This window comes from Fundulus heteroclitus, unplaced genomic scaffold (assembly GCF_011125445.2).
Source record: "Fundulus heteroclitus isolate FHET01 unplaced genomic scaffold, MU-UCD_Fhet_4.1 scaffold_39, whole genome shotgun sequence".
Lineage (NCBI taxonomy): Eukaryota > Metazoa > Chordata > Actinopteri > Cyprinodontiformes > Fundulidae > Fundulus > Fundulus heteroclitus.
Genome location: NW_023396803.1, coordinates 358820 through 385590, shown reverse-complemented (window position 1 = coordinate 385590; position 26771 = coordinate 358820). Strand labels below are relative to the sequence as shown.

The 26771-nt window shown below is 40.5% G+C and overlaps 1 protein-coding gene across 1 annotated transcript in view; it reads right to left on the bottom strand.

The window, feature by feature from the left end:
• Positions 1 to 3697: 3697 nt before the first annotated feature.
• Positions 3698 to 26771, bottom strand: part of spg11 (SPG11 vesicle trafficking associated, spatacsin) — a 115094-nt gene continuing 92020 nt past the window's right edge. The window contains exons 22-25 of the mRNA XM_036130841.1: positions 7741 to 7941; positions 7527 to 7634; positions 6433 to 6504; positions 3698 to 3907 (exon numbers count right to left, since the gene is read on the bottom strand). Coding sequence (XP_035986734.1) covers positions 3713 to 3907; positions 6433 to 6504; positions 7527 to 7634; positions 7741 to 7941 — 576 coding nt within the window. The 3' untranslated portion in view covers positions 3698 to 3712. The remainder of the gene's footprint in view (positions 3908 to 6432; positions 6505 to 7526; positions 7635 to 7740; positions 7942 to 26771) is intronic.

Here is a 26771-nt window from a genome sequence, read left to right as displayed (position 1 = left end):
GGATCCGCCCCCTTTATTCATCCCCTAAGGCCAGTGTCCATACTAATGATGTTTTTCTGATTATTTTGCCCTTGGTCGTGGGTGTCGCCAGGTTGTCCTTTTTCGCCTGTGCTCTTGCCCATTGCTATCGAGCCTCTGTCTATTACACTAAGATCCTCCTCTTTTTAATTGGAATCACCCCGTAATGTCGTGCGAAATAAGAATCGCTGTATGCGGATGATGTGTTATTATATTAAGCGATCCTACATTTTCGCTTCCTGCCCTTTGGGTCTTAAGGTTTTGAACTTCAGCACCTTTTCAGTTATAAATTAAATCTGGTGAAAAGTGAGTGTTCCCTATCATACTGCCGCATGTCATATCCAACTTTCAGATTTACCTTTTCAATTCAGTCCATCAGGGTTTAATACTTAGGTATTAATGTGACATGCTCGCTGTCTCCTTGCATCTGCTAATTTCACTCCCCTTATCTCAAAGATTACATCCGATATTCAGAGGTCGGGTAACCTCCCTCTTTCACTAACTGGCAGGATCAATGTTGTTAAAATGAACATTTTACCAAAATTTTTGTTTTTTCCAGTCCGTTCCTCTTTTTTTGCCAATACATTTTTTTGCCTCACTGGATAAGATAATTTGCTATTTTATCTGGGGTGGGAAACCACCTAGGCTTTGTAAAACTTTATTGCAGAGCGATGCAAACTTAGTGGAGGTCTTGCATTGCCCAATTTTCTAACTTACTATTGGCTGCTCACATCACATCCATACAAGCTACTGTAAATCTCCTCTCCTGTATCCTCTTGGTGTAGATTGGAATTATCATCCTGTAGGGGGTCCTCTATACCTGCTTTACTTTATTCCTCTTTACCTACAAAACCAAACCTTTATACCGATAATCAAGTGGTTCTTAACACTCTCAAAATCTGGTACCAATTTCGACGGCACTTTAAATTTGTGGCTGCATCTACCTTGGGTCCTTTAAATAACACCCATCTATTTCCTCCTTCATTTTGGACTCGACATTTTCAGAGTGGTATGACATTGGTATTACACAACTTAGGTATTTATATTAGAGGGTGTTTTTGATAGTTTTACCATTTGGCATCTCCGCTATAACCTCCCTGTTACTCACCTTTTTCGCTATTTTCAAACTCGTAATTTTGTGGCGAAGTGTTTCCCTAACTTCCCCTCTCTACCTCCAGAACACCAGTGGGAAACCATGCTTTCTTTTGTTCCTCATTGTAGAGGAATTATTTCAAAGCTGTAATGATATCCTTAATGGTTAGCAACCACTCTAATGCTAAACTTAAGTGTACATGGGAAAGGGAACTGGGAATACAATTACATGAGGAGTCCTGGAAACAGGCCATAAAGAAGGTACGAACCACCACCCTCTTGTGCTCGTCTTGGTCTTATTCAATTTAAGGTCTTATACAGGGCACATTTCTCCAAGTCAAGAGTATCTGAACTGTATCCAGATGTGGAAGACAAATGTGATAAATGTCATGGCTCTCCATGTCACCTTAGCCACATGTTCTTTTTTTGTCCTGATCTGAACGGTTTCTGGCGGGTTACTTTACTATTATGTCCTGTGTTCTTGGGGTAAACCTCCAGCCGTGTCCTTCTGATTGCTATATTTGGTATTCCCTACCCCTCAATTGTACTTAACCCTACACAAAAGGACTTATAGCTTTCACATCCTTACTAGCAACGTTCCTTACTGTTACATTGGAAGTCTGCTAGATATCTTTCTATCTCTCTATGGCTCAAAGATGTCATTTTTTTTTGAAACTTGAGAAATTAATTCACAATGAGAGGATGTACATCAAATTTTTCCACAATGGCAACCTTTTATTCTTATTTTACTAATTTGGACGTTCTACTCCCAATTGAATGTGGGTCTGTTTTTGTTGTAATTATTATGTTGACCAAATCACCAGTACTATGTCGTGTTTGTTGAAGTTGAGCCGAGTGGGGGGCGTGGGTGAGGGGGTTGTTTATTGGTTTACTACACGGCACGGTAATTCAATTTAATCATTTTCTTCTACATTATTATTAGAGTGGGTTTTCGTTTTGTTTTTGTGTAGTGTATTATCCTTCGTTTTTTTTCTGTGTGCACATGCCTATAAAAAATAAGAAAGGGAAAATGTAAATTGTATTTCCGATGTTGGATAAGCCTATATATGTGTTTTTCCAATATATATGTGAAAAAAAATGACACAAAAAGAAATGGATCCAAATAGAAGGCAAACCAGTATTCTTTGATCACGCACATCCCAGCAAGGGAGGTTAAAAAGTTGGCAAAAGAATATAACAGCTTTAAAAAAGGCACCCAAAGGAGAACAGTACTAAGCTGCAGACACTTCAGAAGTTCATCCGATGACTCGGCCATTGTGGGCTGTGTGTCGCAGGGATCGAGCTGGAGTACCAGTCGGTCATCTGAACTGTATGGACTGGTGTGAGAAGAAACACCTGTGTTCAAACACCAGTAAGACTAAGGAGATGGTGATCGACTTCAGGAGAAGACCCCCACCTCACTCCCCCATGAACATTCAAAGGCAGGACATTCAAACTGGGTGTTCACGCTAATAATATTTAAAAACAACTAAACTAAACTAAACTAAATAATAATAACAATAATAATAAACTGGACTGGACTCATTACACCAAAGCTCTGTACAAGAAGGGCCAGAGCTGCCTCCACCTCCTGAGGAGGCTGAGGTCCTTTGGAGTGAGCCAGCCCCTGCCTAAAACCTTCCATGATTCTGTGGTGGCCTCAGCTCTCCTCTACGCTGTCGTCTGCTGGGCCCCAGGCAGTGCAGAGCGGGACAGAAAAAGTCTGAATAAGCTGGTGAGAAGGGCCACTATGTCCTGGGCTGCACTCTGGACTCAGTGGAGGAAGTGGCAGGAAGTGGCAGAGAGGAGGGTGTCCAAGCTTACATCCATCATGGACAACACCTTCCACCCCCTGCACCAGACTGTAGAGGAGCTGAGCAGCTACTTTAGTAACAGACTTGTACACCCTGTCTGTAAAAAGGAGCGCTACCGCAGGTCATTCATCCCTGCTGCCATCAGACTACAATACTGCACTATGACTGAGATAACTTGTGCAATAACTAATGTGCAATTACTATTTAATACCCTGTCCAATAATCCTATTAAATAAGGGACCTCAGCCGTTAGTTTATCTCACTAGCTCACTGTTGTTCTTTACCTGGTACCACTTTAATGTGCAACGTCAATCCATATGTATATACTGTAAGTCACATTAAATGTACATAGGCCATTTTAAATCTCTGCTTTATTTCTTGTTTTTTTTCCCCTCGATCCACTGTATACATGTGGATACATGTATATACCTCATGCACCTTTTCCTCCTTTGGCATAATCTTTTGATTATTGAGCTGATGTGACATGTGAATTTCTCCATATTGTGAGATCAATAAAGTCTATCTTATCTTATCTTACATAGTGCAACTTTGGTTTGGATAGTTCAGTAAATGAAATCACGACTGAAAAACTGCAGTTTTCACTCAAGTTAACTGCAAAATAAAACACTGTTTAATGATATAAAGTTTTTAAGTGAGACAAAGCAAAAACAGAAGAAACCTGGGGAATGTGTTCTTTTCCAGCACTGTACATAAGAAGGGGTCCAATATATGAAGCAATAAGTCCACATTTCCTGAACTGATCTGCCGGTAAGAGTGTTGCAATCATTTTATGAGGTGACAGTTCCAAAAATCTCACCATTTGATTTGAGAAGTTTGTCAACATCAGCCAGGAGCTGTAGCAGCCGGTGAAGATCGTACTGGGATGAGCAGCGTTGGAGCATGGTGAGAAGCAATACTGAGGCCTGGCTCTCCACCCACTGGAGTGGGAAGCTACCTGCGATGGCAGGACCACCATTTCTGAGCTACAGTAAAGGAAACAGTTTAGTGTCAATGTCCTTTCCTTTTGTAATTTGCAAGGTTATTTGATCATTTTTAACATTGTGCCACATTTCTTAGTCTGGTATCCCTCACATTCATTATACAACTGTATAATTACTGTTGCATCTTTTTGTCTAAACAAAATGTTGGAACAGTGAAATACAAGACAGGGAGAATAGTTTACTTTCCTTGTCCTGATCCTGCAATGACGTACTCATTTTGTAAATAGCTTTCAAATCAAAGTAGCTAAAAGATTGTGTTGTCAAATTATTAGTGATGATGTATTTTTTGGCCAGAATATTGCACTTATGTGTTTGGTTATATTCTTTCTTCCCTGCTGGTGCCATTATCCCTGTGGTTAATTTTGAGTGCATCAAGAATAAATAATCTTATTGTCACTCTGTTACCATAATGAAGTGTTATGGAAATATATAATCAGTTTTGTATTAATCGTGTATTTTTGTTAAAGCAGTAAGAGTTACCTACGTTCTAATTGTTAAACTCTGTTGCTTGGACTCTACATGGGATCGGGTTTCCAGGGTCTCAAACAGGCAATAAATGAATTCAACCATCTTGTGGGATACTAGGCGAAGTGGGAGTCACATAAGGTTTTATGGGGTACCCCGTCAATAAGGTTGATGGTAAAAGCTTTTTTATTGTTCTTCAATGTTATATTGGTAGAATCTTAGAAACACCTGGTCAATTAATTAAAAGATAACTCCTTGGTTGACACTGGAATGTGGATGTTTTGCTTGTGAGAACACAAGCACAGATAGACTGAGTGTGTACGCAGCCCCCCACCATCATTAAGTTACGTTCACAGTGCGGGCCCCGGCTATTAGAAGTGTGCCCAAGGGCGGGGTTTGGCAGACACTTTTGCAACCGGAGTGGAAGAGTGGGCTTAAGGTTATACTACATGAGCTTTATGATAACATTGTGTGTGTCTCCCCTTGGAATTCCAGTATTAATAAATATATATGTATATTTCAAGTGTTTTGTCTCTGATAACCGTTTTCTTCCTTTGCTGCCAAATTTACAAACTGGGCGAGGCGGGCCATAGTGAATGAGATGGGAAGAACTAGAGGCCGCCTCGTCAGACGTTTTGGTGAGACACCAGCTCAGTATTTACACATAACACAGCAGACATAACAAGACGTAATATTTTTAACCTTTTTTCCCCTCAAAAATTTAGCTGAATGCACAAACAGCACTTCTAGAGAAGCTAAAACCATGGGGTCAGGGGTAGTTCTTAGCATTTGATGAGATTTAAATGTTGAAATCAAACAGACAGAGATCAAACACTTTACAGAATGATGTAAAATACTGTTCAATGGCATGGATGTATTCGACAAACCTCCCTGAGTATGTTTGGTAATAGTTGTTAGCAACAATTTTTAATAATTTTAATGTTCAATTTAATTAATGCACAAGATGAAAAGGTAGCAGTCGGTTTACAGTATGATGTAAAATACTGTACAATTGCATGAATGTATCAGAAAAGATTCCTGTAGAAATTAGGTGTGCAAATAGAAATTAGCAAAAAAAAATTAATCTTCGAGTTAAACAGCTGTGCAAATTGCATGGATGTTCTAACAACCACTTTCTGTGAAGCTAAAAGTGTGCAGATAGATGTTAACATATGTAAATAATTAACAATCAACCACACATTAACACAAATATAATCAACAATCTAGAACCTATGAACTGGTTTTTAATATTTATTTTAGTTTCTATTTTCCAATGTTATATTTTGTTTCTACATTTTTATTCCAAATTGCTTTTATTCTGTTTTATTTTCCGATGTTTTAATCATATAAAGCACTTTACATTGTCTTTGTACTGAAATGTGCTATACAAAGAAATTTGCCTTGCCTTGGTTCACAAGAACCTCTGAACCAGTAGTATGTTTGTAAACATGCAACAGACTATGAACTGGGCTGGGGGTTTATTTGATTCTCAGCAGAGGGCGATAGCCCTCCCAGATTAGGGAAATTAGTCTTTTTAACTGTAATGTTTCTGAATTGTTTACCTGTTGGGAGCACCGCTGGGGTGGGATCTGTGGCAATATGACTGGTCCTTTTCTGGACTCGTACCACATAAACCATGTTAATATCTTGTAGATGGCATCCCAAAATCCCCTGTGCTGACCTCACCACGTGTACTAGATCCTTCTTTTTAGGCCCGTTTACACTACACTTTTTTAACCGAGCCGAGACCAGTCCGAGCTCGGTAACCGAGATAACTCTTGTGTGTAAATGGTCAGCAGACTGAACTGGACCGCGCTAGACATGACCGGACCGCGCTAACTGCAGACCAGTTCCTGAGCAGGTCTCGGACTGTTTTTTTTTTATCCCGGTTATGTGGTAACAAAGAGCGCATGAGCAGACCGCGTCATCCCCTTACAGTCAGCTGACTGTCCGCGGTTTTTCCGGCGTGTCTGGCTGCACGTCCTGATTCACACTCCATTCAGACAAATTTCAGACATCCATAAAAATACTAGCTTCCTTACCATGCCACATGATTTCCAGTGATGATTCTGCTTAGCAGTGCGATGAACCTCAGTGTCTGTCGTTTCCTGCGTCTGTAAAACCGGGATAGTGTGGTGTGTAAACGGTCGTCTCGGCTTGGTTAACTGATCCAAGCTCAGACTGGTCTCGGCTCGGTTTAAAAAAGTGTAGTGTAAACGGGCCTTTTATGTGCTCTGTAGCGCCCATACCACACTGAGAAACAAGATGGTTTCAATTGTGGCCCTACAGAGGTTTATGAGTAGCTGTGTAGAAGGTCCAGCCGTTTCAGTTTCCTGAGAAAGAAGAGCCATTTTGGGCCTTCTTCAACACGTGGAAAGTGTTCAGAGTCAAGGAGAGGTCGGAGGCAATGTGAATGCCCAGGAACTGTTCATGCGCTCCACCACCTCCCCCTGTATGCAGAGAGCAGTGTGTTCACTTTTCCTGGACCTCCAGTTGTCCACTATGATGTCCTTGGTCTTGCTGGTGTTCAGGATGAAGTTATTAATGGAGCACCACAGTGTCAGATATGAAACCCACCACAGTGGTGTCTTCTGCAAACTTCACAACCATGTTTGTGGGGTGGATAGCAGAGCAGTCACTTGTAAAGAGGATGGCAAAGCTGAGGACACAACCTTACTGAATTACAGTGTTGAGGATCAATGGGACAGATGTGAGTTTCCTTATCCTCACCATCTGGAGCCTGTTGGTGAGGAAGCCATTGATCCAGGAGCAGAACGGTGCAGATAATCCAGTGTTTCCCCTACCATTTAACAAGTGGTGCAACCCAAGAAGGTCAGGGCATTAGGAAATTATTATATGTTTGTGCAGGTTCCGTTAATTTTAGTAAAATTACCCTTTCCAAATAACACCAGACTGTATCCTGAGCTATTTCAGTATCTATAGCTCCAACAAAACAAGGCAGACATAAGTCTGTCGCAGGTATGTCCAGAGCTCAATTTTACAAGCGTGTACGCAATGTCACATTATAATCTGTCCGGTCAAATGACTGACTGTAAATGTTTGTGAATGGGTAAATATTCACATTTAACTTGAACATTTAAATTTTTGATAATGACAGTGAACAATTCAAACTCACTGTAATAAGTGTCCTCTGAAAGTCCAACAACTTCCCTTTGGCTACAGTGAATTTCCTGTAATCACAACACCACTCAAACATTCTCAGTACCAACACAAGAGGGCAGTCCTGGGAAAAAAGTAAAAAAAACAAATTCTTTGTTAATTATAGTACTAATGATTTTTTTCCTTTGGTAATATGAACATTATCTTAAACCTAAGTGATTCAATGTTACCTGCTGAAAAAGCTCAAATCCTCTCAGGAGGACCCTGACGTGACCCAGCCACAGCAGTGTCCTCCAGATGATTGACAGATCATGAAGTGTCCATTCATGGTGCTGGGGTGCTTCAGGGAGGTGAGATGTGGCCTTTTTTTTTGTAGTATCATCAACAGAGGTCAGCATCCACACACACAGGCAGGGCAACAGCTCTGTTTCCTGTCAAACACAAGGGCCAGAAAAAGCCAAGAACTGCATCAGGATTAAGATTCCATCTACGATCATGCACTGCCTTCTTCAGAACACAACCTGTTCACATCTTACTGATGCTGATCACTTGCTTTGCAGTAATTAACCCTGTGTTGGATTTTAGAATAGCATACCCCTTGTGGCAAATAGCGATAGCCAGAAAAGCTCTAGGATGCTATGAACCCTTTTGAACTACTGTGTTGAAAATTGACTCACTGCTCAAAACCTTTTTTCCCCAGGTTGACATCTGGTGAAACTGTGATTGTTGCACAGCTCTGTTACGCAGATTGAAAGTTGACCGAATTTGCATATGCACACTAACAAATATGGCAGAAATTTTCATTTTCACATGGGTGACACCACACAGCATGGCTAGCTAGAACTGCCCCTGATCTTACCAAGGCATTTGTTCGGTAGCAGGTTCCCTGTTGGATGTGCCAATGCCAGCAGAGTCTTGTATCGTGAAGGAATGTTCAGAGTTATCATTCAACTCCTCCAGTTCTGGTCCTCTTTGAGCCCTTCTGGAGCCACCTAAACATCACAGCTGTGATAATTTTCCTCCACCTTTCCTCTGTCATGCAAAGTGCCTATATCCTCTTGAATGTACGGCAAGCGCTGTGCGCCAAGGAAATGGGTTTCTTATGAGGCAAATTTTCAAATCAACAAATATGCTACAAGCTTTAAACTGTGGAGAGGTCGTGAGGATGTGGATAGAAGTCCTGGTACACACCGCATGCTAGAAAAAGTCCCATTGTTGATGCTGTGTACTGGCCCACTTAAAACACTGAAACCGATTCAAAGAACTACTTCCTGTCTCCTCCCTAGGCTACACCCACATCCTGAATATCAGTCAATTACAAATTTGTATGCTCTTGGGCATGCAAACACTTTTATCGGGCTGAGCTTTTCAAAATATGACAAAAGATATATAGTAACGCTTCTGATTAAAATACAATGAAATTCTAGATATCTGCATAGTGGTACATCTTTTACAAACTTAAGGGTTTACTGTTTGGGTTTTAGGAAAACATGTAAAGTATTTTAGAGCTGATTCAGCAAGGAGCTTCTGAAAGGTTTTAGTACAATTCTTTGTTGAGACTGACTGTGTGTTAAATGAGATAAGGTGAACTTTGTCACAGTAGGGAGTAGAAACAGCCATGGAACAGTGTTGTATAAAGTACTGAAATCTCGGAGTCAAGTAAAAGTATAGGTACCTCTCCAAAATATGACTTTGGTAAAAGTCCAAGTCACTGACTGAAATGTGACTTGAGTAAAAGTCTTAAAGTATCTGAAATGTCTTGTACTTAAGTATGAAAATTACTGTAAAAATAGATGTACTCAAGTAATGTAACATAAAGTATAAGTAAAAAGTAAAACAAAGCAAATGCAGTTTGAATGGCATTTTTTATATTTTGGTAAACTTTGAACGTCAAATTCACTTAAAATAATATAAACAACCAAGTGCAAGAGAAATTTAGACCAAGTTTAGACAGAAAATACAACCTTTTTGTAAGCTTTAAGTTTTCCTTCTTCAAGTAAGGTCAGTGCTGTGCACTTTAAAATTGTACACAAACAAGTGCAGGCAAAATTTAGACCAGGGGGTGTATACTAAGAACATGGTTAAGTGATAAACCAGGCTTAGTTAACCTACAGGAAGTGGTAAACCTGCTAATAGATACACCTGCAGGTATCATTTGGTTAAGAAAATTAGGACTATTAGATGCTTTACCTATACCACAAGGTTAATTTAACCTGCTGTACTACTGAACCAGCTTCTTATCCTGTTGATGGTGTTGAACAAGCCCAGGCAAGTCCCGACTTTGAATGTATTGGAGTAAAAGTATGCAATTAAGTTCAGAAATATAGTGAAGTAAAAGTTATCAAAAAATGTTATACTCCAGAAAAGTATAAAGTACTCCAAAATATACTTAAGTACAAAAGTTAAGTAGTTTTACTTCGTTACTATACAACACTGCCATGGAATGAGTAAAATGATGTTGCAGAGAACTTTCAACTGTCAGACATTGAAAGGCAAGACACACATTGGATGAAATCTGTTAAGACTTATGTAGAAAAAACTGCTGCAGATGCATTTGAACCTTAAGATTACTACTTTAAGATAGGTCATGCAGAATGTAATGATTACTTTGCAGGATTTTTAAGCGAAGAGCTAAATAATTGTGAACGGGAATATCTGGATGTGAAAATCCTTGAAGGAGGTTTTGAATAAAATGACACATGAACAGGATCTTGTTACGTACACTAATTACACTTTTGTTTCTGTTTTTGAACAGCCTTGTGTCTGCCGACCATCTTCACGGAGCAGTTTATTCGGGGGAAATGCAAAATAAAATGCTCATTACCCGAGCTAGAACTGAACACACATTGCCATCCAGCTGAATCATCTCCTATGAGCGAAGGAGCAAGAAGACTGACAAAGCTGGGGGAAGAAGCCAGAGAATTATGATTTCTCATCCTGAAACGGAGGAGAGTTGCCTGAGAACCCTAAGCCGACCACTTAAGCGCGATTAGATTCACATCTGCCATGTGCTCTGAATGGCCTGAAGTCTTTCTTTATGTTGCATTCTTAACATACTGACTCTTTGGATATTGTATTACTGTGTTTTCAACTGCCCTGTTCCACTGACTGATCCTGTTTGATTTTCTGTGTTATGAGATTTATATTGTAATGTTGCATTATGTTGATCATTATGGTTTTATTAGAAAGAATGGAAACTGCCTGCTTCGGACTCACACACACCAAGACCTATGGTTTATGCAATTGTTTGCTTTGATATAGGCAGAACCAGGATCTGATTGACACCACAAATCCTTAATATAATGATAATTTTCAGATTCAATATCGGGTGTTCTTGCTCAGTCTTGCTCAGACTGCCCGCCCTGTAATGCCCCCTACTGGTGCTCTTGGATTTGTATGGTATGAGAGTGATGGATGTTCATCCATCCAAGTGGGAGGTTTTTCCAGGGTGGGGGTAGAGTAGATGGATTCAACCTTGGGTACTGAACAAGCTTAGCTTAACTAGTCTAATGTAAAATTAAAATAATGTGCACATATGGCCTAACTCATTTAGTTTGTAACGAAGTTGTTTAATAGTTTTAAAATTGTTTGTAGAATTATTTATTGTAATTGTGTTTGTTTAGGATTTCTTATTTAATTAATGGGTTATTTTCACATGATTTATTACTGGGTTTTTATGGAGGAAGTTTACATTGGTTTTAAAAGGAAGTAATGTTTGTACACCCTTAGTGGTTTTACCTTGTTGGGTGTGGCCCCTTTTAAAAAGCCAACTTGTTGATTCATAATGAGAGTAAGCTTTGGAGTGTCACCTGCTGTTCTGCTGCTCTCTGCTACTAGGTAAAACCTTGACTGCTTAACCTCCATGGACTTTTTGACTGAACTTGCACTTTTTGGATTTTTTGAATTGAAAATAAAAAGGACACGGAAATTGTGGACATCAAAGCTGCTTGACCTTTAATTTTTTGGTTTGTTGGTACAAACACTGTTTATTCCATCGCCCGTGTCAACCTGACCACACCGATCCACACAGTGGCATCGTGTTGACATAGTTGAACCCTAAATTGTAGACAAATGCTAAACCTTTGATCCTGTGTGTTAAAACTCTATGGTGAAGTATTCATGCTGATCATTACTAAAATTGCCAGTACGGCGAACCTTTTTGGGGTCCCACATTATGATTATAACTGTTATGGTTCCTTGTGTTTTCTTCATATATTCATGTGATGAGTCGTCTCTGTGATCAAAGGGGTGGAATGTTATTGGATTATTATCGTAAAACCACTACTGTCCCTAGACTTGAATTAACAGCAGCAGTAGTTGCACCACAAACAAGTGTAATGTTAAGGAATGAACAGGAGATAAGCGATCTTCAAGCACATTTCTGGACAGCTTCCAAAGTAGTGTTGGGATACATGAAAAATTATGCAAAAATATTTCAAGTGTTTGTGGCAATAAGGATTCAAAGAATAAAGTAATTTACAGAGCCGCATCGGTGGCATCATGTTCCATCTGAAAGTAATCCTGCAGACTACGCATGAAGGGGACTAAATATTCAACAGCTACTCAAATCAAACTGGTGTAAAGGTCCTGCGTTTTGTAGCAAAATGAGCTACCCATTGAAAAGGATATGGTTACTGAAGTTTTGCTTAACGACCTACACGTAGGTGTTGAGTATGTGTATGTGTACATACACGTACACATACTCAACACCAAAGTACAAGAAAGGACAACAATAGTAGACCGTCTCACCAAATTCTCAGACTGGAGAAGAGCTGTCAAAGCTATCACTGATCTAAGGAAATTTGCGAAAGATTTTAAAGGAGTCACGCAAACAAAATGTGAAACACAAGTGTTGAGGACAGACAAGAAGCAGTTCGAGTAATTATACCAACAGAGTCACACCTGTGATGACGGATGACCACTCAGAAGCTATATAGCCTGGTGTCATCCTTAGCTCTGTTTCTACAGAACCTTCTTGCAGAAGCAAGGATTTTGAGTGACAAAGAAACTCATTCATAGAACCGTAGTTACATAAGTAACTTTCATTTTATTTTGAATATTTCTGCTTCTTGTCTGTCCTCAACACTTGTGTTTCACCTTTTGTTTGTGTGTAGATGATACTCACAATCCAATGGAACAGATGCTGCCTCGAAAGAGGATAGCTTAACCTCGGACCCCCATGACACAGGAAAAGCTGGTCCGAGATTTACAGTGGCCGCAATGTACGCTCCCAAAGCCCTTACTGGGCACAATAACTCAGACCCAATCATATGGCACAATTATATGAATCAACAGCGGGTTCAACTGCTGGCATACGGTCCAGGCTGGCCTTCACCGATTCATGCATGGCAGCCGAACCCTGACCTTCTGAGGAGAGAAGTGACAGGTCCAGCTGACAGGCGTGCAACTCCCTCAGGTATTCCTCTGGTGGAGGTACAGAAAAGGGAGTAGGAGCCCGTCCGCGCCTTAAAATGCACTCCCGGAACCAGATACCTCTCCTTGTGGGAGTTCCAGCAGCAGCTGCTTCAGCCATAGACATGACATCCCGCATGGAACTGTCACCGGCCTCTCCAACCGCAGTCTGAGATGAAAACGAACCAGTCTCAGAGGTTTGAGAGGACCCTGCCTCCTCCTCATCTCTAAAATGAGATGCAGAAGCAGCCAGAAATGAGATGTCCTCTTCCGCAACCAGATCAGGCATGGGTGGGGAAGAGAGCCCAGCCACTGGAAGTGAGGCATCAGACTGATGTGTCTGGAACAAGGATTTCATCTCTGCCAACCCCGCCGACAACTGCTCCACCCTTGTTGCCAGGCCCTGGTCAAGTTTGGCCCATTTCCTCCTGGAGGGGGGCACCGAGACTGCGGTCCCACCACAGCGCTTAGAACGCCCAGGGGGAGCCACCTGCCCAGGGGGCGGAAGGTCAGAGCCCTCCTGGGGGCACAACTGGGCCAACCACGCCACCCTCACTGCATGGGGCATAAAACTACAGTTCAGGCAGGGATTCCCAGACAGTGCCTCCACAAGGTGCTCACGTCCAAGGCAAGTAGGGCACAGGTCGTGGCCATCCTCAGCCGGGAGGGCAGCCCCAAAATCCATGCAGCAGTGGGAGCCATCCATGTCGAAGGTCGACAAGGCTCAGCCCAATTGAGAAACAAAAAATTAGCCAAAATCGGGAGAGGGGGCGTGAACGCAGCCGTCACCACTTATAGGAGAGGAGACCAACAAAAGAGGCTGGAAACAAAAAGAGGCTGATATTGGGAGAGGGGGCGATAACTGCTACCATCACCAGGCACAAAACCAATAAAACCTAACAATGAGTAGGGGCGGAAACGCTGCCGTCACCGGTTCTCAACCAAAACAGCACCAAGCTGTAGTAGGTAACACGATAACAAGAAGCCGTGAGCTGGGAGAGGGGGCATGGACGATACAGTCACCAGCAAACAGCGAACTGACCTTCCAAAATCCTCTAGCAGATCAACCTGTTGCAGCCCTGGGAGGGCGGAGAAAAGCCAAAAGCAAGAAACAGGGGCGTCAAACAATGGGGAAGCAAAACCATATAGCGAACCACTTGCAAAAAGAAAAAAGAAGCCAAGGATGAAACCAGGCTATATAGCTTTTGAGTAGTATCACAGGTGTGACTCTGTTGGTATAATTACTCGAACTTTCAGTGCTTTCAGCACCGCCCTTTGGCGTTCAGTAGGGATGAAATAGAACTTGCACATGAAAGCAAATTCAGCAAGGAAATCAAGGTCTTAACTCAAGAAAACACATTCAACTCACGGATAAGTGACACAAGCTGTACAGCTTAAATTTGTTAAAAAGCATGGAGTACTTAGAGTGGAAGGACGTTTAACAAGAGCAAGTCTGCACTCATATCAAACATCCTGCCGTTATCCCCAAATCAAGTCGTGTGTCATCTTTACTCAAACACTTTCATGAAAAGGTACAACATCAACGAAGAAGAATAACTATCAACAAGCTGTGCTCCAGTGGACTATGGACTATAGGATGAAGCAGCACAGTTGCATCTCAGATTTACAAGTGCACAACCTGCAGAAAGTATAGGAGAAATACTCAAGATCAACCAATGTCAGATTTGCTAGAGGATACGATGGAAACACCTCCATTCTCTTATTGTGGTATGGACTGTTTTGGACCTTTGTATGTAAAAGATGGTAGAAAGGAATGTGGTAGGTATATGTTCCAGGGCAATACATATTTAAATGTTGGATGATCTTACTAGTGATGCTTTTATAATGCATTACATTGTTTAAGACAAATCAGGTGCGACCAAGGCAATAATTTTGTTGGTGCAAAGGGAGAGTTTTTGACTGCACTAACAGTTGAAACAATATGGATGTGAGTTTGTTCTGAACACCCCCTCTTCAAGCCACATGGGAGGTGTTGGGAGAGCAAAAATAGAACTATTAGAAGTGTTTTAACTAGTGTTTTAGATCAAACTTCTTCTGCCCTCAGAGTGCAAAGGTGAATGACATTGTTATTCTTCAAGAGGACAATTCTCCAAGTAATAAGTGGAAACTACAATCGTTCAACTTCTGAAGAAGTTGAAGAAGGCGCCCGCCTGGTGGTGCGCGTAACCGTCAAAGGCAAAGCTTTCTTAGTTCCTTGGTCGTAGGCTATCATCACTTGGGGATTTTAAATCAAATCTTCTGAATGAAAAGGATTTGTCTTCATCAAAACCTGCCGATGGGGAAAACTTTGTGTCTACAGAGATGCAAACTGCGTATATCGATCTGAGACGCAGCTAATGAGCTAATTGGCGACAGCCGACAGTCAACATTTGCCATTCATTTGCTATGGTAGTCCTAAACCACTACTGACATAATACACTTTTTGGCCACAAGCGTAATTTTGGGGCCGTTGTTTCCACCTCTTCTCTTAGAGCCGTTTCTGATAGAAGAAAAGGCAAAAACGGTCCAAACAAAAGGTTGTAACATTTACATTTGTAACCTCTGCCTTACATAAACACTAGAATTAAATCTTAATAAATAAAATTATAGACAATTATTTCAGTAACTCAATTCAGTAAGTGAATTGATATATACGGGAGTTGGACAATGCAACTGAAACACCTCTCATTTTAGTGTGGGAGGTTTCATGGCTAAATTGGACCAGCCTGGTGGCCAATCATCATTAATTGCACGTTGAACCAATAAGAGCAGAGTGTGAAGGTCCAATTAGCAGGGTAAGAGCACAGTTTTGCTCAAAATATTGCAATGCACACAACATTATGGGTGACATGGGTGAGTTCAAAGGAGGACAAATTGTTGGTGCACATCTTGCTGGATGTGTCAAACCTTTCTTCAATTGAATAAAAACAAAACTGAAGTAATATTATTTGGACCAATAGAGGTTGTAGTGATGGACTTAGACCTGAACCTCCAAAAGCATTTACAGACAGTGACAAGGTCGGCTTTCTATCACCTGAGGAAAATTTCCAGGATTAAAGAACTAATGTCTCAAAAGGACCTGGAAAAACTAATCCATGCATTTATATTTAGTAGAATTGATTACTGCAACGGTGTTTTCACAGGTCTGCCTAAAAAGTGGACCAGACCGCTGCAGCTGATCCAGAACGCTGCTGCCCGCGTCCTCACCAAGACTAAGAAAGTAGAGCACATCACCCCAGTTCTAAAGACCTTACACTGACTCCCTGTATCTCAGAGAATAGACTTTAAAATACTTCTGTTAGTTTATAAATCCCTAAATGGCTTAGCACCTACATTACAGACTTGTTATCAGTGTATCAACTTTCCAGACCACTAAGGTCTTCTGGCTCCAGCCTACTCTGCATACCTAGAACCAGAACTAAACAAGGAGAAGCAGCATTTAGTTCCTATGCTCCGCTTATCTGGAACAAACTTCCAGAAAACTGTAAAAGTGCGGAAAGCCTGAGTTCTTTAAAATCAAGATTAAAAACACATTTTTTTACAATTGCCTTTGACTGTTCTAGTTAAACTGTTTTACTGTTTTTAATGTTCTTCTTTGTTTCTACATTTTATTCCTACTTGCGTTTATTTTGCTATATTCTAATCATGTAAAGCACTTTGTATTGTCTCTGTACTGAATTGTGCTATATAAATAAATTTCCCTTGCCTTGCCTTGCATCTGTGACCAAGACAGCAAGTGTTTGTGATGTATCAAGAGCCACGGTGTCCAGGGTAATGTGGACGAACCACATCCAACAAGATTAACTGTGGACGCACGAGGAAGCTGTCTGAAAGGGATGTTCGGGTGCTAACCCGGATTGTATCCAAAAAACATAAAACCACATAACTCTACTTATAACTAACTTTCTGAAATATAAACTAAAGGTCACCAATCAGTTCTAAAACATCTTTAGATAAACTCTTGTTGAGCCCTGGAGTATAGAGGACCAAGTCTTCCATATATAAAAATAAATACAGAAATAAATAAATGCTCAATAAATAAATATGCATACAATTATGTGCCACCAAAAATACAATGCACAAATAAATGTAGATAGAAAATGAATTATACAGTGAGAAAAAATGTATATATTTCCTTTAATTAGCCACTTTATTTATTAATTACTTATTTTTTTAAGTATTTATTTATGTGCATGTTATAATATTTTTGTCTGTTTTATTCTTTCTTTGTATTTTTTTGCCCTATTTATTTCTCCGATGCTATTTATTTCTGCCTGTCCTTTTTACATTTCTGTTTGTCCTTTTTACATTTCTGTTTCTCGTTTTTACATTTCTGTTTCTCGTTTTTACATTTCTGTCTGTCCTTTTTACATTTCTGTCTCTCCTTTATACATTTCTGCCTGGCCTTTTTACATTTCTGTATGCATTTCTGCCTCATTATGCAAATGAGGGGGGCTGTGTCTTAAGGGCTCAACTTCTTCCCATTGGTTGGTTAGCATTTTACTGCGTCGGTCAAATCTACATGGCTTTTCCCCGACATGAAGCATTGTTTAACAATGTCAAACTCAGCAGGCAGACGTTCAGTGGCCGAACCTCTTACGGGAAGCTGCTAATAGACTGGAAGAGTTAGAACGCTGTACATTTGGAATCTGAAATGTTTTTCGGTGGTTTCAGATTCAGCTTTCCAGATCAATAACTCATCGGCAGATGATTTATTCTACAAAACAGACACCTCTCCGCAACCACCGCAAGGCAAACACTGAGCTACAACCGTAGTTTCCTCAAAACGAGTCCGTGGGCCAGAATCTGTGGGACGTCTCCTTAAAAACTTTCGTATGAACTGTCAGACGGCAACTTTCTTGCACTTAGATAGGTTGCTACACATAGCAGTGATCTCAAAACACCAATAATCCCACGTCTTCACTTGCACATTAATAAGTTATTGCTGATAAAAAATCTAAACTGTTGCGCTCCGGTCCGAGAGGTCATGTGATTCGATTTTTGCTGCTCAGCCAATCAGATCGCTGTATCGTCAGCTGAGTGCGTTCAGTGTGTAAGGTGTTGTAAACATTTGTTTCCAGACGAAGAAAGCCCAATAATAGCATTTTCTGGCGCCAGTTGGCAAAGATCTTGATGGCAAGGAAAAAGAATCAACTTATCATTACCGCCCCTCTAGTGGTGCGCTCTGTTCCTCATCTTTATATTATCAGCAGCGCAACCAGCTACCGTAACACCTGTTAAATGTATCACTGTTATAGCTCCAAAGGTCCAGAAACTCATCTGTGCTATAGCGCAGCAACGCGGTGCAGTTTTGAAAGAAAAGATAGCCAGTGTGGTGTTAGCTTTAGCCTAGCACGCACCCCCCTCCGCGGTTCACAGGCTTTGTTTATGTTCCGGTCGCCGGCTGAGTTGCACTTCCGCCCAGCCGGGAGAAGTCGGCAGGTTCCAGTGTTCTGGAGATCTATAGGATGACGGGAATATCGGCGATAAATGTATCACTGTTATAGCTCCGAAGGTCCAGAAATTCATGTGTGCTATTGCGCAGCAACGCGGTGCAGTTTTGGAAGAAAAAGTCAGGTGAAAAATAGATTAAAAAAAACTTCAGGAAAACTGTTGTTTTTTGATGTGAGACGGTGCAGAGCTGAAAAGTCCATATTGCGCCTGCTAATGAGCAGTAGTTCTTGCTGTTGCAATTTTTTCATCATTCATTCATTTATATCAGTTGTTCAAATTATTTATTTGTTACTTGTAAAAAAAATATATATATATTGGGTACCCCCCCAGCGGGTTGCGAACCTGCGACCTTTGGTGCACCAGCCCAACACTTAAACCACTGTACCGAAAAAAAGCGCCATGCTGAGCTCTGCATTTTTGTGAGGTCAACTGTGTCTAGGAAGTGGTTTTGAGAAGTGGTTTTTGGTTAATTTTGTCACCACGGTAACTTTAAATGGCGTCAAGTACAAATAGCACACTTCGCGGCGTCGAGACGCACGTTTTGATATAAAGTTTGTGGGGGTACAGCCTACGGTTCGGGCTGTATTAACGGTGACGGAAGAATAACAGACAACTAGAAACGTTCAACTTCTGAAGAAGTTGAAGAAGGCGCCCGCCTGGTGGTGCGCGTAACCGTCAAAGGCAAAGCTTCCGAGTTCCTTGGTCATAGGCTTTTATCGCTTGGGGATTTTAAATCAAATCTTCTGAGTGTGAAAAGGATTTGTCTTCGTCAAAACCAGCCGACAGGAGAAGGTCTGCATCCAAGCAGCATGGAAAATTGGTGTTATTAAAACATGATTAAATACTTCAATGTAGCATGAAAAAATGAAATATGTGAATAAAAATGATAAAGGCATTACAAACTACTAAAGGAAGTACAAACTCTGTGAAGCAGAAGTTGGTCAGACCTTCCTAGAGCTACTTCCGGTTAGCAACATGTTAAGCGTTAGCTGCTAACATGGTTGTGTCCAGTATCACCGGGTGATTGTACTCTGTTAGTTTGGTCCAAATCCTGCACTGGGAAGTTCCTCAAAAAGGGTGCCAATACTTAATGTCACCAAAGCTCACCAAAGGCCATGTGTCAGATCGGCCTCCTTTAGTAACTAAGCCTCACCAAAAAAACCAGCCAACAGGAGAAGGTCTGCATCCAAGCAGCATGGAAAATTGGTGTTATTAAAACATGATTAAATACTTCAATGTAGAATGAAAAAATTAAATATGTGAATAAAAATGTTAAAGGCATTACAAACTATTAAAGGAAGTACAAACTCTGTGAAGCAGAAGTTGGTGAGACCTTCCTAGAGCTACTTCCGGTGAGCAACATGCTAAGCGTTAGCCGCTAACATGGTTGTGTCCAGTATCACCGGGTGATTGTACTCTGTTAGTTTGCTCCAAATCCTGTACTGGGAAGTTCCTCAAAAAGGGTGCCAATACTTAATGTCACCAAAGCTCACCAAAGGCCATGTGTCAGATCGGCCTCCTTTAGCAACTAAGCCTCATCAAATCTGGGCCCAGAACTCAACATTTGACAAAAATGGTGTGTAGTGCCATTTCCCACAGGTGAGTGGTGCTGAATTGGCCGGGGGTAGTTCTTGCTGTTGCAATTTTTTCATCATTCATTCATTTATATCAGTTGTTCAAATTATTTATTTGTTACTTGTGAAAAAAAAAAATATTGGGTACCCCCCAGCAGGTTGCGAACCTGCGACCTTTGGTGCACCAGCCCAACACCTAAACCACTGTACCGAAAAAAAGTGCCATGCTGAGCTCTGCATTTTTGTGAGGTCAACTGTGTGTAGGAAGTGGTTTTGAGAAGTGGTTTTTGGTTAATTTTGTCACCACGGTAACTTTAAATGGCGTCAAGTACAAATAGCACACTTCGCGGCGTCGAGACGCACGTTTTGATATATAGTTTGTGGGGGTACAGCCTACGGTTCGGGCTGTATTAACGGTGACGGATGAATAAAAAAGAATAAAGAAACCCTTATTAGGTGCATAGCATAAGGCCTCCGCCATGCATTTTCAATGCATAGGCGGGCGCCTAACTAGAAACGTTCAACTTCTGAAGAAGTTGAAGAAGGCGCCCGCCTGGTGGTGTGCGTAACCGTTAAAGGCAAAGCTTCTGAGTGTTGGTTAGGCTGAGCTTTTGTAGGGTGTAAGGTATATATGTTAAGAGCTTGTAAGAATTATAAATGTTTCTCTCTCTTTGTATGTGGTGGAAAGGAAATTGTAAGCTGTTCAGATCGGATGCTGCTTATTTCAAATATGTTTGGTTGTTTAAAAATTATCCTTGGTTGTAGGCTTTTATTGCTTGGGGATTTTAAATTAAATGTTTTTAGAGGTTCTTCTTAAGCAGAGGTTTGATACAAGTGTTTGAAAAAAGATTTGTGTGCAGGAAGGCAAAATGTCTGTCTTCTATGTAAACTGTTGTCATTAAAGAAACATCAGAAAACAACACAGGGAAGACACTAAAACCAATTGTATCAGTGTGCTGACACTGTGGAAGGTAAGACAAATACCCCAAGATTTTCCAATATTTTAGTATTTAACCTTTTGCCATGGGTCAAAACTTAAGACAGGGCCTTACCTCCATTAGCACTCAGAGTCTCATTGGATTAGGCACTGGACAGCACCTGTGGTGACTACAGAGCCCAGCCCGGAAAGTCTGCAGCCATTTCAGCACTGGACATTTCTGTACCAGATTCAATGTGTTTATGGGTAACATATGACAAAAAGGTGTGCTCAACATAATATTTAAATATGTTCATGTGACACAAACAAAACCTACACCTTCTGGAAGTTGTAGCAACCAGATACTTAGCAAAAACAAGCTTATGTTTCCATTTTCAATGTTTGCTGTCTTTATCTGCATAGGTGGTTCTCCCTTGCATTGCTAGGAATTGTGGGGCCCTAGAATGAAACCATTACAAGCACTGTTCCAAAGTTGGCAACATTTTTAAAAGAAGCCTTTTTCTATCATTGTGCACTTGTGAAAAAAACTCCTAGTTTACTTAGACGCTTGCACTGCTTTTTCTGTTTTGTTACATTTGTTGTTTATTTGGATTTTTTAAGTTGCTTTCCTTGTGGTTTTCCCATAATTTAGCATGTATACTGTAATATATAACTTTTTGCAATGGAGTACTGTCGATCACAGGTCAACAGATTTGGTTATTTTGTCTTTAGCCCCAAAAAGGCACTTCTGACATTGACTCTGGTTTGGAGGGTCCTGACACAGAGTACTCCACATTATAAGTCCATACCTGGTATGTAGGTGGTCTTTATCCACCAACTCTGTGTTTAGTCTTCTCATTGGGAAGCTTTCCCCAATTTATTGAATAGATTCTTGCCAATTCTCACAAAGAATCTAGTTCTTGCTGTTGCTGGGGCACTGTTTAGGAGTAAATGTTTTCCTTTTGCTCAATTTTCTTTAACATGTTTGTATGGTTATACATTTTGCTTGTTAAACCTTGTACTAGTTACCATTGTCATGTATACAAATAAACAGACATCAGTATACTGACAATAAACATATTTATTAACTGAAAAAAAACAGAACAAACTTTAAACAGGCAATAGTGGTTTTTCGCTAATTTCGTTGCCATGGTAACTGGAAATGGTGTGAAGTACAAATAGCACACTTCACGGCATCGAGACGCACGTTTTGATACATAGTTTGTGGGGGTAGACCCTACGGTTCGGGCTCTGTTTGGTTTTATGTGCCTTTCCTTGTAAATTAGAAATGTCCCATGCTCCTGAATGCACCATAGCTTTCTGACGCTCGCGAACGCATCACACTGGTCTGAGAACCAGCGCTGAGTAGAGGCACGTTTCTGCTTAAAGGAGAAGTCCGGTCAAAATCAGAAATCAAACTGCTGAAAGTACTTTAAATATAAAACTACTACATACTGTGCAATAAATTATATGTTTTTTTAATTAAGAATAATTTTCTTTTAATCATGTTTATTTGGAGGAACCCATCTTGTTCAAGAATAGTACTGTCACCTCCCATTTTGTGATGTCACTCAGCGGACCTGCTGTTGAGCAAGTCCCAACCATAGACATAATATAAGAGTAGACGCGTCATTGGGCGGGTTCTGCCTATGCTGCGATGCGTCAGAGCGTCCGCCATCTTAAATGTGGCAAATCTGCAGTTACTCAGTCACTTAAACAGTATCAGAGGGACTTTAATCTCTGAATATACTTTGTATTCGTAGTATTTTTTTTTTTTGTAATATTACAAGTTTATTTTTGTATCCCTTTAGCTTCATTCCCCTGAATTTATTCTCCTAAAGAATAAAAATATTTAAAATAATCTAACCTGGCCCTATTACTCCAGGAGTGAAATAATTCTGCAAACTGTGATTATTCTGGAAATGTTCCCCTTTAATTCTCATATTATGATGTTTTTATCATAACATTATCACTTTTGTGTTTGTTTGTTTATTTTTACTTTATTGACCTAGGACTTTTTTCCTCATATTATTAATTTTACCTCTTTAATACTCACCCAAAAAGTCTGTTCCTAAAGGTTCACATGTGACACGGTATTTATGAAATAATGAAGACCTAAATGTTTAGATTTACCAAATTGATCCTTATATTCATAACACATAGACACACACACACACATATATATATATATATATATATATATATATATATATATATATATATATATATATATATATATATATATATATATAAACAACGTTGCAGCGTAAACAGGGGCGTAATGCAGCCGCTGTCGGGTGAACATTATTGCACACTGATTGCAGCGCGAAGAAAACTAAAATGATGCGGCGTGCTGCTGCAGCAGCGCATTGACTCACACACACACATACATATATACATATATATATATCCATCCATTTCCAAACCGCTTATCCCTCGTGGGGTCGCGGGGGTTGCTGGTGCCTATCTCCAGCGTTCACTGGGCGAGAGGCGGGGTTCACCCTGAACAGGTCGCCAGCCTGTCGCAGGGCAACACAGAGGGACAAACAACCATTCACGCACACACTCACACCTAAGGACAATTTGGAGAGGCCAATTAACCTAACAGTCATGTTTTTGGTCTGTGGGAGGAGGCCGGAGTACCAGGAGAGAACCCACGCATGCACAGGGAGAACATGCAAACTCCATGCAGAAAGACCCAGGGGTGTACTCGAACCCAGGACCTTCTTGCTGCAAGGCAACAGCGCTACCCACTGCGCCACTGTATATATATATATATATATATATATATATATATATATATATATATATATATATATATATATATATATACATACATACATAACGTACTAGTTTAGTTAGTTTATTTTTGGAATCTAAACAATGTCTACGACTTGTTGTGCTCCCGGTTGCACACAGAGGCATTCCAAATCGTCGGATGTACGTTTCTGTCGTTTACCAGTGCACCCCCTATGTTTTCAATCTAAAAATTGTCCCTTACTCATGAAATTCATACGGATAGCTCAGAACACACGTGTAAACATGTTGGAAATGCTAAATCAGCAACAAGTGTATATTTAGGTAAAATAGCAGGGGGGTGAGTTTTTTGGCAAATGGCTGCCGGAAAATGCACCCCCTATGTTTTTAATCTAAAAATTGTCCCAGAATCATGAAATTCATACTGGTACCTCTAAGGTCACTTGTGGAGTACCACAGGGTTCAGTCCTTGGACCAATTCTCTTTACTATATATATGCTTCCGGTTGGCAAAATTATCAGACGGCATGGGATAAATTTTCACTGTTATGCTGATGACACTCAGCTATATTTATCTATAAATCCTGATGAATCCAATCAGTTACTTCGACTGCAGGCATGTCTTGATGACATCAAAAGCTGGATGACTTAAAAAATTTTGCACTTAAATTCTGACAAGACAGAAGTTGTAATCTTTGGACCAGAGTCCTCAAAAAATAAACCTCTTAATCACTTGATCTGGATGGCATTATCTTGGCCTCTGGTAATAAAGTGAAAAATCTTGATGTTATTTTTGACCAAGACATGTCATTTAAATCCCATATTAAACAGGCTTCCAGAGTTGCCTTTTTTCACCTCCGGAATATCGCCAAAATTAGAAATATTCTGTGCAGGAGCGATGCTGAAAAACTGGCCCATGTATTTGTTAGTTCAAGGCTGGACTACTGTAATTCTTTACTATCAGGAAGTCCACAAAATGCAGTTCAAAGCCTTCAGTTGATCCAAAATGCTGCAGAAAGAGTTCTGATGAAAATCAACAAGATGGATCATATTTCTCTTATTTTAGCTTCCCTTCATTGGCTTCCTGTTAAGTCAAGAATAGAATTTAAAATTCTTCTTCTAACGTATAAAGCCCTAAATAATCCAGCTCCATCATATATCAGAGCTCTGATTACCCCGTATGTTCCTAACAGAGCACTTTGCTCTGAGACTGCAGGTCTGCTGGCGGTTCCTGGAGTCTCTAAAAGTAGAATGGGAGGCAGATCCTTTAGTTATCAGCAGAGCGGTTCTAGACAGGGGCCAACAGGGGCCAGGGCCCCTGTAAAACTGTTCCTGGCCTCTGTTGTGGCCCCTGTAATAAAGACATGATATTAAATTTCTTAGGATGATAAATGCTGACAAAGATACCGAGACTGACTGGTCATTTGGATCAGTTTTATTTTTTACGTTTATGGTTTTACCCAATAATAAAATAACAAAATAATTACAAAATAAATATAAAAAAATAACAATAATTAAAAAAATTAGCTGTTTCACATTAAGCTCCTGCCGTATTGAGAAAAGCTCAGGGGTCTGCAACCTGCAGTTCCAGAGCCAAAATTGGCTCTTTGGTTTACTTAATATATTAAAAGATGAAACGCTGACCTGTTTAGGCTTTTATTCCCAATCTTTTGTTCTGTGCCCCTGTGAAAAAACACTGGCCCCACCCTGCCCCCCCCCCCCCCTGCTAAATTTGATCTAGAACCACCACTGGCTATCAGGCTCCTCTCCTGTGGAACCAACTCCCAGTTTTGGTCCCTGAGGCAGACACCCTGTCTACTTTTAAAACTAATCTTAAAACTTTCTTTTTTGACAAAGCTTATAGTTAGAGTGGCTCATGCTACCCTGAGCTACCTCTATAGTTATGCTGCTATAGGCTTAGGCTGCTGGAGGACATCAGGGCCTATTTTTCTCACTCTACTGATTTCTACTGTTCTCCAGTTTTGCATTGCATTGAAATAACTGTTGTCAATTCCTCTTATAACTTTTTGTTCTCTCTCCTGGTGTGACGTTCTGTTAACTGTGACATCATCCAGAGAAGACAGAACACCCGCTATTACTATCTAATGTAGAACAGATTACTGGATCAATGTGTGCTTCTGTGCTTGTTTGTCTCTCTTGTTGTGTCTCTGCTGTTTCTTCTGTAACCCCCAGTCGGTCGAGGCAGATGACCGTTCATACTGAGCCCGGTTCTGCTGGAGGTTTTCCTCCCGCTAATGGGTGGTTTTTCTTCCCACTGTCGCTTCATGCTTGCTGAGTATGAGGGATTGCTGCAAAGCCATAGACAATGCACACGACTCTCCCTGTAGCTCTACGCTTCTCCAGGACTGAATGCTGCTTGTCGGGACTTTGAATCAATCAACTGGTTCCCTTATATAGGAAATTTTTGACCAATCTGTATAATATGATTAATTTTGACTTTGTAAAGTGCCTCGAGATGACATGTTTCATGAATTGGCGCTATATAAATAAAATTGAATTGAATTAAATTGAACATATGTGTAAACATGTAGGAAATGTTAAATCACCTGCAAGTGTATATATAAGTAAAATACCAAGGGGGTGCATTTTCCGGCAGCCCTTTGCCAAAAAACGCACCCCCCTGCTATTTTACTTAAATATACACTTGCAGCTGATTTAACATTTCCAACATGTTTACACATGTGTTCTGAGTTATCCGTATAAAATTTCCTGATTCTGGGACAATTTTTAGATTGAAAACATAGGGGGTGCATTTTCCGGCAGCCCTTTGCCAAAAAACGCACCCCCTGCTATTTTACTTAAATATACACTTGCAGCTGATTTAACATTTCCAACATGTTTACACATGTGTTCTGAGTTATCCGTATGAATTTCCTGATTCTGGGACAATTTTTAGATTAAAAACATAGGGGGTGCATTTTCCGGCAGCCATTTGCCAAAAAACGCACCCCCTTGCTATTTTACCTAAATATACACTTGTTGCTGATTTAACATTTCCAACATGTTTACACGTGTGTTCTGAGCTACCAGTATGAATTTCCTGATTCTGGGACAATTTTTAGATTAAAAACATAGGGGGTGCATTTTCCGGCAGCCCTTTGCCAAAAAACGCACCCCCCTGCTATTTT